General features: G+C 38.8%; 1 protein-coding gene across 1 annotated transcript; it reads left to right on the top strand.

Moving 5' to 3' along the window:
• Nucleotides 1–28: 28 nt before the first annotated feature.
• MFSD8 (major facilitator superfamily domain containing 8) lies at nucleotides 29–11466 on the top strand. The gene is made up of 12 exons (XM_081021992.1): nucleotides 29–321; nucleotides 1515–1606; nucleotides 2673–2716; nucleotides 3317–3557; nucleotides 4284–4397; nucleotides 5276–5420; nucleotides 6428–6486; nucleotides 6916–7024; nucleotides 9047–9181; nucleotides 9437–9540; nucleotides 9618–9874; nucleotides 10890–11466. Exons 1-12 carry the CDS (start codon nucleotides 242–244, stop codon nucleotides 11103–11105), a joined length of 1596 nt encoding a protein of 531 aa, XP_080878118.1. The 5' UTR covers nucleotides 29–241; the 3' UTR covers nucleotides 11106–11466.
• Nucleotides 11467–11482: the final 16 nt, after the last annotated feature.

Here is an 11482-nt window from a genome sequence, read left to right on the forward strand (position 1 = left end):
TCTCACGTGACCAACAAGTGCCTGGCGTTGTGGGAGGCTGGTGATTGTTTTTTTTGTTCGCCGTCAGTCACGTGGCGCGTCACCTCACGGCTTGAACGGGAAGACGCGGAGTAAAGGAAAGGAGGGCGGCTGTGGGCGTGTGGGGAATGGCGTGATTCCCGTCCCACCCATTCCTTGCTTCCTGGTAGCGTCTCTGCTCCGTCTTGCCTTCGCTGCTGCTGATGTTCTTCGTAAGCCGACCATGGCCGACGATGCTGTTTGGGAATCTGTGCCTGAAGGGCAGGAGGAGCCTTTGCTGGACCCCCGGACCCCCAGTTGGAGGTAGGCGGAGGGGGGCTGCGCTCCTTGACGGGGTCTCGCCTCGGAGTCAGGCCCCTGAAGAAAAGCCGGTGTCGGGTTGTCAGTCGCTGAGGGAAGGAAGCGCCTGGTGGTCCAGGCGAGGGCGGAAGTGCTGTTTTCTTGTTGATTGGGGGTTTGTTGTTGTTTAGTCGTTTAGTCGTGTCCGACTCTTCGTGACCCCATGGACCAGAGCACGCCAGGCACTCCTGTCTTCCACTGCCTCCCGCAGTTTGGTCAAACTCATGCTGGTAGCTTCGAGAACACTATCCAACCATCTCGTCCTCTGTCGTCCCCTTCTCCTTGTGCCCTCCATCTTTCCCAACATCAGGGTCCTTTCCAGGGATTCTTCTCTTCTCATGAGGTGGCCAAAGTATTGGAGCCTCAGCTTCAGGATCTGTCCTTCCAGTGAGCATTCAGGGCTGATTTCCTTCAGAATGGAGAGGTTTGATCTTCTTGCAGTCCATGGGACTCTCAAGAGTCTCCTCCAGCACCATAATTCAAAAGCATCAATTCTTCGGCGATCAGCCTTCTTTATGGTCCAGCTCTCACTTCCATACATCACTACTGGGAAAACCATAGCTTTAACTATATGGACCTTTGTTGTCAAGGGGATGTCTCTGATTGGGGGTTAGTGCTTACGGTATATTCCTATACTGTTCTAATTAGCGCCAAAAGGTCAGTAGGCTTTGAACTTTAGAATCAAATATTAAGCTTCCAGATAAAAATGCGAAGCGTCACAATGAATATTGGTATTATGGCGCCTCCTTTTAAAAGGGCTCTTATTATTTATTTTAATCCGGTGGCATTTTTTTAGTTGAGCCTTTGAAAGGCTTTCATTATGCCCATTTCCTGATTTTTTAAAATTGTTGTATTTAAATACTGAAGTCGTAGAGCAGGGGTTGTCAACCTGGTCCCTACCGCCCACTAGAGTGTTTCAGGATTCTAGGTGGGTGGTAGGGCACAAGCTGAATCCTTCCGTCGAGCACTGGTGGGCGGTAAGAAAATGTTACCATCAAGAAAGGTGCATTAGTGGGCGGTAGGTATAAAAAGGTTGACTATCCCTGTCATAGAGGGACTGCTCTGAGTGCTTATTATTCTTGAACAGATTGCTGTAAGTTAGACAAAAACAAGTGCCGAGAGTTGTTAATCTTTAATTATGTTTTCATTTGTTACAGATCTGATGGTGTTATGGAAACCCTGCAGCATTACAATAGCCGGTGGAGATCCATTCGGATAATGTATCTCACAATGTTCTTCAGCAGTGTTGGTTTGTAAAATAACTTTGCAGCACCACTTTGATGTCTATATTGAATGTAAATTAAAATGCTTTATGGAAACTTTTTTAATGGAAATGTATTGTACAGTCGTACCTTGGTTCTCGAATGCCTTGGTACTCGGACGTTTTGGCTCCTGAATACCGCAAACCCGGAAGTGAGTGTTCCCTTTTGCGAACATTTTTCAGAAGCCAAATATCCAACGGAGCTTCCGGTTGAGTGCAGGGAGCTCCTGCAGCCAATCAGAAGCCGTGCCTTGGTTTTCGAACAGTTCCGGGAGTCGGAATGAACTCCCGGAACAGATTAAGTTCGACAACCAAGGTACGACTATACATGTTTTGGCCACAGTATGGAGAAAATGCCAAAATTTAGTTGGTTGGTATGCAACTAAGTAGTTGCATTAAAATTAATGAATATTTCTATGTTATGTCCATTAATTTCAATAGGTCTACGGAGTAAAAAGCTGAATACCAGCCATTGTAAAGTATAGACAGGTTCTCAGTGCACTCTTGTCTAATTTGGAGAAAATGAACTGCTGTTTATCCTGGGTTTTTTTTTTAAAGGTTAATGTTCAAGAAAATCTTCCTGCAATATTTTGCTTGCAGCTATAATTTGGTTTCCTCCCCTAAGCTGCTATAGTGGGATTCTTATGTGATAAAGCTGTAGGAAGACTCTTAATCCAAATATTAGTTTTTCCAAAGTCTAGCTCAACTGGTTTCAGTTCAGCCTGAATAACTGGCCATAAACTCTGATACCTTGTGCCTTAATTAAAGCATGTGACTTGGTATGGGGAAGAAAGCTCTGTTGGATCATATATTTAAGGAGTGAGTCATAGATTTCTGATTGTTTAGTTGGACACATGCTACTAAAAAGCCAATAGGAATAAAACAGAAAAGGTAATATATGCCTCCATAAAATTATAAGGGAACAGGTTGTACTTTGATTTTTCTGTGGACTTTGAACATTTAGGGACACAATCCTTTTATTCAGACAGATATATGAAGAATGTTATGTAATGATTTAATAATAGAAGCATAACTTCAGTTATTTACATTGCAGGTTTTTCTATTGTGATTATGTCAATATGGCCCTATCTTCAACAGGTAACCATGAGAGTTTGAATTAGTTATCTGTTTTGTACTTGACTATAAATGAGTTTCTTTGTTGTGATATTTGAAGTGGTTGTCTTAATCTGGGATGATTTATGTCAATTTTGCAAATTCAGGCTGCTGAATCAAAAGAGGTTTAGTTTAAAACCCTATTTTTCAAAATATTACTATTTAACATTCATTCACTGTTTTATGGCTCGTCTAAAGTGTGAAGAAAATGTAGTTGAATACTACCCATTGGTTATACCTTAGCATTGTAGCAGTGCTATTGAGAAAGCAGTTCATAATTATTTTTATAAATTGGGCATTAAGCAGGGTGGTTTTAATAAGCATCTTCCAAACATAGTCCCTTGTTAGTTCTACGGTGGGCTTGCTCACATTATTTTCGGTCGCCTTGCAATGCATTATACCTTTCAACTGTCTCTCCCCAAATAATTCTTCAGTTTTAGCTAACGGATAAATTCAGTAGTAGGACAATACCTCAAAGTATTTATATTACCTTGGGAAATGTTGTGATGCTGTTTGTAATACTCTTGCTGGGAACTGATGAATGAGATGTGCTTGTTTTTGAAGTTGCTTTTGTTGTTTCCATAGATAGATAAAACTGCAGATCCAAGTTTTCTGGGCTGGATTATTGCTTCATATAGCATTGGTCAGATGATAGCATCCCCCTTCTTTGGCGCATGGTCCAATTACAGGCCAAGAAGAGAGCCTCTTGTAGTTTCAACTACCATTTCAGTGGCTGCTAACTTTCTTTATGCCTATGTCCATTTACCTACATCACACAACAAATACTATATGCTGGTTGCTCGAGCTCTGGTGGGATTTGGCGCAGGTAATTGTAGAAACATTTACACTAAAGATTGACAGTTGTTGTGTACTATTTAAGGCAGCTATGCTGTTAGGTTAATCAGAATCTCATAAGCAGCTATGAAATCTATCTTGCTTCATAGCGCCACTTGCTACATCACCAGCAAGGTGTAATTCAGAAATTGTGTAAATATATAATTTCCATTGTTGCTTAACTTCAAAATATAGACTCATGGTCTCCCAATTTTACCAGGTGAGTTGCCCATAGCTCTCTGTGGCCTTGCAATTGAGTCAGTGGTAGCCCAAAGGTGCAATATTTTTAAGTAGCTGACTCACTAGTGACAGAGATCCACTGTGAAATTGGAGGGTCTGAAAGAGCTGCTATATAAGAGATTTGGCAAGAGTAAAAGCATGGGGAAGTTAGTGCAGTTTCTTCAGGAGCCTTTTACACATTAGGCTTCAAAAATGTTATGTAAGAAGCATGAGCTATTAACTCCTGACTGCTAAAGAGTTCCAAGTTACTGAAAAGTTTTAACAGCTGAAATTAGATGGATACAGTTGTGAATAATCACTTCAGCGAAAAGGTGTCTCTGTAATCAGATGGCTTTCAATATCTGTGAATCTCTTTAAAATAAGACATGGCGGAAGAGGAATAAATGTAACATTTCTAGTAATTTAGGTAAACAAAATTAATTCCTAATGTTTTATTTGTGTCAAGTAAACGTACTTCCTTCTGTTCATCTTTCTTTAGGAAATGTAGCAGTAGTTCGGTCATACATTGCTGGTGCCACCTCTCTTACCGAAAGAACTAGTGCCATGGCAAACACTAGTGCTTGTCAAGCAGTGGGTTTCATATTGGGACCAGGTACAACGTAGGTTGTATTTTCATTATTTTCAAATGAAACCTGATGTGTATGTGGAAACTTGGCATTCTGAATCAGAAAGACTTCAAATGTTACGTCAATCATTTGCATATGTATGTGTAAATTTAATTTTCCTGCTGTGTTAAAGTAAACTTTAGTTAAAACAGTATTTGGAAGAAAGTTGCAAGCTCAAATTCTAAGGATGATACCAAGGGGTATGAAGATGGTTTATCATATGCTTTTAATGTACTGAAGCAGCAGGTTTGGGTAATAGTTCCTAATTTAGGAAAAAATGGGACCATTTCCACATCAGAAACACTCTTGGGTTCCATGCACCTCAATACCTATGGTGCTTTTCATTTATGGTGACTACCTTGGGGGATAATGTTAGTAGTTCATCATGCTCTCTAACATCTATCTGGGGTGGGAAATCTATGGCCAAAGCACTGATGTTTCTGTGAGTAACTGGCCCTTCATAGGAAAAGGGTTCCCTATCCCTTGTCTACAGCTTAGTAAAAGGTACATTAAGCAGGCAAGTGAATCAGACCCTATTGAGCTTAGGGCTCAATAGGACTTTCTCCCATGTAAGCGTGTAGGATTGCAACATAAGGATAATGTGTTCTAGTATAAGAACACAGAATGTTTACGTTTAATAATTATAATTTTCACAAGGATCTTTTATATATATATACATTATAGGCAGCATTAAAGTCATCATTTCAATCCATGGAATCCATATAATTTGAAGTGATTTATTTTTGTTTTGTGGAATAAATGCACTGTTCTTATGAAATACTTTGGATTCCATGTTAAGAGCGAAACATCAATATTTGAACATGCTCTTAATGTTCTGTTTTAACTCTATTCTGTTTTGGATTAGTTTTTCAGACCCTCTTTACGCTTATTGGAGAACAAGGAGTCACATGGAGAACCATTCATCTTCAGATAAACATGTACACCACACCAGCACTATTTGGAGCTCTCCTAGGAATCATCAACATTGTTTTGATATTTGCTATGTTTAGGTAATTAGAAACTGAGACTGTTCTAAGACACCAAGTGTTTATCCTTAATTTCTCTTTTGTGCGGGGTAGGGGTGTCTATGCATATGTGATTTTTAAATCTTTGTTCCTCTTTGGGACTTCTAGATTTTATTTTCTTCTTGGATCTAACAAGTGTGCAATCTGGATAAATATATTTTGGCTCTCTTTTAATTCCTTGATGTACACTATACAGTAGCGGCTTACTTTAGCAATGGCAAGTTCTTCCTGGCCTTTATAGGGAAGAAATCATCTCTGTAACTTTGTGCAAATAATATGATTCATTTTCCATGCTAGTTTTTACGGACTGCTGCAAAGCTTTCAAACTTTTCTCAAATTATTGTCATTTAGGGATTTATTTTCCCATTCTGAAAATTAGAAAAACCATCTCCATGATACAGAGTTGAAAGTGGAGGACTTGCCACTAAGAATTTTGAAGTCCTGGAGCAATCAAGTCCAAACCATATGCCAAATTCCTTGGAGTAGAAATCGAAGTTTAGTTTGGGGGTAATTTGAACTTCATTTTTTCCAGAATAAATTACTGAGGACTATACTTGTTATCTTCTAAGAGCATGGCTTCATTTTTCTGAGAAGGTGAAATTGAAATCTTGCTGGTGGAAATGAGGGATCATTTATACTCATTTCATTATCAGGCTAACTGATGTTTGTCAGGCGTCAGCCTTCCAAAAACTAACAGGACAGTTGCAGATGGATTTACTTTATTGGAACACTTGATTCCAATAGCTAATGCAAATTATTCAGTTTTATGGCATTCAAAATTACTTCAACATGACCTAGAAAGTTACTGAACTGATGTTGACACAAAGGATTTTGAGGAATTGGGTTAGAAATGATAATAAAATGAAGTGGTTAAATATTAAAACCCACTGGGAACATAACATGATATTACAAGATTGAGTGTTGAAATGTATTGCTGTAGCTTGCAAAGCTTCCTTAGTGCATTAATTATTTTAATGAATAATTATTTTTAGAGAACATCATGTAGATGACATGGGAAGACCACAAAGCAGCATTAACTTTGAAACTGAAGGTAATATTTTTGTAGAAAACTTGAAATAAAATATTGTAGTACACTTTGAAATATAAATAGAAATGGCTACTGTGAAACTTCACATACAAAGGGCACTATCCAATGAAATAGTTCTGCTAGTACAAGGATTTGTAACTTCTATTCTTTGCTTAAACTATTATGAGAGACTATAGCTTCCTGTTACATTTCAGCTCTGAAACAATAGCTCAGTCCTTGGTTTAATATTCTAGATAGTAACCCAAGAGTAAACCCTAGTTTTCCAGATGTAACAGAAGACATTTTCTGTTCTAGTTCGTAAGTGAAAAGGAGGAAAAGACTGCAGGGGCTTGCCTCATTTTGACTTAATAAACAATGGTTTATTAAACCAAGGTCATTACCTCTGAACTGTGTAACACTGTCCTATTATTACTTTTTTTTGTTTTGATACAGAAAACGAGCAGAGGAGTCAAGATAGTCAAGCAACCATTGACCATGTGGCTGTTGTATCAACAAACCTTCTTTTCCTTGTTGTCTTATTTGTTTTTGCAGTCTTTGAAACGTGAGTACACTTGATTCTCCAATATCTGTTTTTGTAGCAGTACAGTAAGACCCAAAGTCATAGCAATAAGAAACCTAGCTGTATTCCCATAAGCAGTTCATATTGGAAATCTCTCCTAATAACCCCAATATAAGAAGATCAAATTTGATAGTTGAGGATACACAACTGAAATTTCAGCTGGCACAGCATCTCTTCTCAGCCTTTTGGCTAAGGTCAAGTGTAGCACATTATACAGCACAATAAATATATGTAGCACTTATTATATAAGCAAAAATAAATCTGTCCCAGATCCAGCCTCCCATGGAGTTTATAGAAATTTGGAGAGGCAGAGAGAGGTACCACATACCGTATTTTTTGCTCTATAAGATGCACCAGACCACAAGACGCACCTAGTTTTTGGAGGAGGAAAACAAGAAAAAAAATATTCCGAATCTCAGAAGCCAGAACAGCAAGAAGGATCGCTACACTGTGAAAGCAGCAATCCCTCTTGCTGTTCTGGCTTCTGGGATAGCTTCGCAGCCTGCATTCACTTCATAAGACGCACACACATTTCCCCTTACTTTTTAGGAGGGAAAAAGTGAATCTTATAGAGCAAAAAATACGGTACATGTTCAGGGAGAGGCATTAAAGTTCCTCAAGGAAAAATGTGATATATTATAAACCCATATTCCAGTTTAATGTGTAGATATTGCTCTAGTTTTAAGGATGTGCTGATATGGGATTTAAAAAACAAGATATTATGATAATACTTCATCTAAGCCAGTACAAATTCCAGAACATTCACATCCAGTCAATAATTCAGTGGTATATAAAATGAAATTTTAGGTCTCTAAACATTTCAGTATCCAGACAGAAAAACACACATTCTTAGTATTAGTTGCTCATCCTCTCAGAACTTTCAAAAGGTGGTTGTTTTTTCTCGGCAGGTGTTTCGCACATCTTTAGCAATGTCTCATAAAATGATGGTGATGACCTACTTCTTATTCTCCTGCTTTACCACCTTACTGTAGTCAATCTGTTCGTTATCAAATATCTACATTTAATTATTGTAGAGCTGAGAGATCGTTTAAGCCAGGGATCCACCATCCTTTTTGGACTAGTGGGCACATTTTAAATTTCGAAATGGCGTTTATCATCATTGCAGTGCGGCTCCCTTTTATAAGTGAGGGAAATGGCGCATGAAACAGAGGAGTACAATAACTTTTATACATCAGTTCAAAGCAAAGCCTTAGCTATTCAGCTTGTTACATTTCACACAGCATAGCAACATACTTGGCTAAAGGCCTTCAGCTAGTAAACTCTTCATCTTTCCTACCAACAGTTCTCTTTGCTAAGCATTCACTTCTACTAACAGCCCAACTAATAATTTATTTCAGTTCTTGCTTACATGGCTTCTTTTCACAAAATCCTCCTCTACATACTTTTGGCTTTCTCCATTTTCTAGAATCTTTCTCATAATTCCATAAGGGGCATCATACAGCACAGAGTACAGTCAAGTTGAGGCTTTCTCTATAATTGTATTTCTGTACTAGAAAACACTTAACCCATTGAATTTCAGCCTGCCATGCAACTGTTAAATGTAGGAGAACCCTATTTCCCCCTCAGTGCCAATCCTAGTCCAAAGCCTAGGGTGCCATCCTGTGCCTGCTTACTTAGGAGAAAGCCCCATTAAACACAGAGACTTATTTCTGAGTAGATAGGTGTTGCCTTGTACTGTAAGTTAACTATACAGTGAACTATTTTGTAGTAGTATTTGCAGAAAATATATTAAAGGGGCAACATGAACTGAGGTGACCCACCATAGGAAGATGCATTCTAGTTGCTTGGGGAAGGAAGGCCAAACTATGACAAGTCCAAGGGCTAAAAAAATAAGACAGAAGCAGAAACCTGTAACAAAGGAAGGGGAAACCAGCAGCTCTTTAGGACCCCCGAGATTCCTGCTGCCTGGTGTCCAAATAACTCACTTATCAATCACCGTAGGCACAATTTGAGAATACTAATTTGTTTTATTTTATTCTCTAGCATAGCCACACCATTGACAATGGATATGTATTCCTGGACCAGGAAAAAAGCAGTGTTTATCAATGGATTAATCCTTGGTGCAGTTGGCATTGAATCTGTCATTGTGTTTTTAGCAGTTAAAGTACTTTCCAAAAGGTAAGTTACTAAGTATGATAGCAACAAATTCTGAAATTAAAAGGTTTGATGAACTCTAGGTTGCAAATGATTGTCCATAAACCTTTCTAAACTAGTTGCTTGTAGCACCAGTAGCACCCTGATCCCCAGAGTGCACCTACTAACATACCTGTATCGTTAAGAAAAGCAAACAGACTTTACATTTGCATTGTACACAGATTTGGTTTAGTTAGCCTAAGTATGAATATTGTAATCATAGTTTTCGTTATCTGACAGGACTGGTGAACGTGCTATACTTTATGGAGGCCTAGTGATTATCTTGGTTGGATTCTTTGTCTTACTACCTTGGGGACATCAGTTACCTAACATCCAGTGGGAAGGTACAAATATTAATATTAAACTTTTAAGCTTCCTACTGAATATCTGTATATGATACCTTTTATTTGCTTTTTCACAGACATAAAGAATAATTCTATTCCAAGAATGACTTTTGGTGAAAGCCTTGCCTCTCTCCGGACACTAGAATGGATGCTTCCATCCAGTAATACTACTGAAGCAACAGGATGTCCTATGTCACAGTCCTGGTGCCTCTATACTCCAGTCATCTATTTGGGCCAATATATCACTACTGTCATTCTACTAGGACTTGGTTATCCAGCCTGTAATGTCATGTCTTACACTTTATATTCAAAAATCATAGGACCAAAGCCCCAGGTAAGAAATATGTGTGTGATGTGTGTAGATAAGGTCTTTTCTACAAATAACAAAATTAATTTCTAATTTTGCTAGAAACTTTTGCAGGAGTGCCAGTAACCTTACTGAACTTGGAATAATGTTTCATTGTCAAGAGGAAAGAGTGTTTTCTTGCTGGAGGAGTTCTGCACCATCACACAAAGAAAATACCATAGAGCAGTGGCACTTTGTTGTAGTCTAGTCAATCCAATTGTAGCAGGGGAGGTCACAAGTTATATCCAACTAAACCATTGCATATGTGGGATGGAGCTCCTCGTCCCACATCCCTTGCATCAACCCCAAATCTGCTCTGGATTTAGTCCAGCATCCTGCTCTCACTGCAACCAACCAGATGCCTGTGGGAAGCCCACAAGCAAGATCTGAGTGCAACAGTTTCCCCTCCTGCATTTCTCACCAGCAGGTATTCAGGCACATCCTGCCTCTGACAGTCTTATGTGTCTGTCTGATACAGGGAAAAACTACTCATCCTTCCCAAGTTTATTCTTTCTCCCATTTCTTCTGTACCCTTCACATCTTCCTGTGGTGTCTGTGGGAAAGTGAGGCCTCAGGAGTGTCAAGACTATGCAGCTCCAAGTGAGAGTGAAGAAAGTACCATATGCCACTCCCTTAGAACACATGCTGCCAAGTTATGTGTGGCAGAGAAAGTGGCCTTGTTTACACAACAAACTATGTAGCAGCAAGACAGGATATGTAGAAATTGAAGTTAAATGCCACATAAGTCTGTTTCCTGGCCACATTAGAGGGGATATGCAAAGCCATGGGTTCACTTTTGGGCCCATTCCAGCTTTTCTATCAAATGTTTGTATGCAAACATCTAGTTAAATTGTCTTTTTTTAAAAAGGTGGCCTAAAAGTCAATTTTAATCAATTTTAGAGTTAGAAATAAGTTTTTTTGATAAGAATGGCTTGATAATAGCTTGTGTTTGAATGTTTCAGAAGTTTCGCATCAGCACTCAAAATTCTCTGATCTGTTCTAGGGTGTCTACATGGGCTGGTTGACTGCCTCTGGAAGTGCTGCACGTATACTTGGCCCAGTCTTTGTCAGTCAACTCTACACGTACTTGGGACCCCGCTGGGCATTCAGCTTGATATGTGGAATTGTTCTCCTCTCTCTTTTACTTTTGGAAATTGTGTACAAGAGACTTGTTGCATTTTCTGTCCTATATCAGAGACTTCAAGAGCAGACCTCCTAGCTGTGGGTAACTATTATTCAAATATTTTTTTTGTAGCCAATGTGTCCTATAGAAATGCTATGTTTTACTGCTGATAATTTATTGTCAGACATATCACTGGTACAGCACTGAACATGATAATGAAACTGTTTTGATGCATATCGTTCCAAAAGTTCACACAGTTCCTAATTCTACTTACTGTGGTAGTGTACTTCTTAAAATGCCTCGATTCTGTGAATCAGGTCTTATTAAAAGTGTTTTTCAAACACAACTTGAAAAAACTTTGTATTTAGGCACTTTTATAATTAGCTACCTCTTCTAAATTTTAACGAGTGCTTTCTAACATGACTTAGCAGAAACTAATAAATGGTCTCACTTAAAAGTGTCTTGTTGACAGT

The sequence above is a fragment of the Podarcis pityusensis genome (genome assembly GCF_964106645.2).
Source record: "Podarcis pityusensis genome assembly, chromosome: 9".
NCBI lineage: Eukaryota > Metazoa > Chordata > Lepidosauria > Squamata > Lacertidae > Podarcis > Podarcis pityusensis.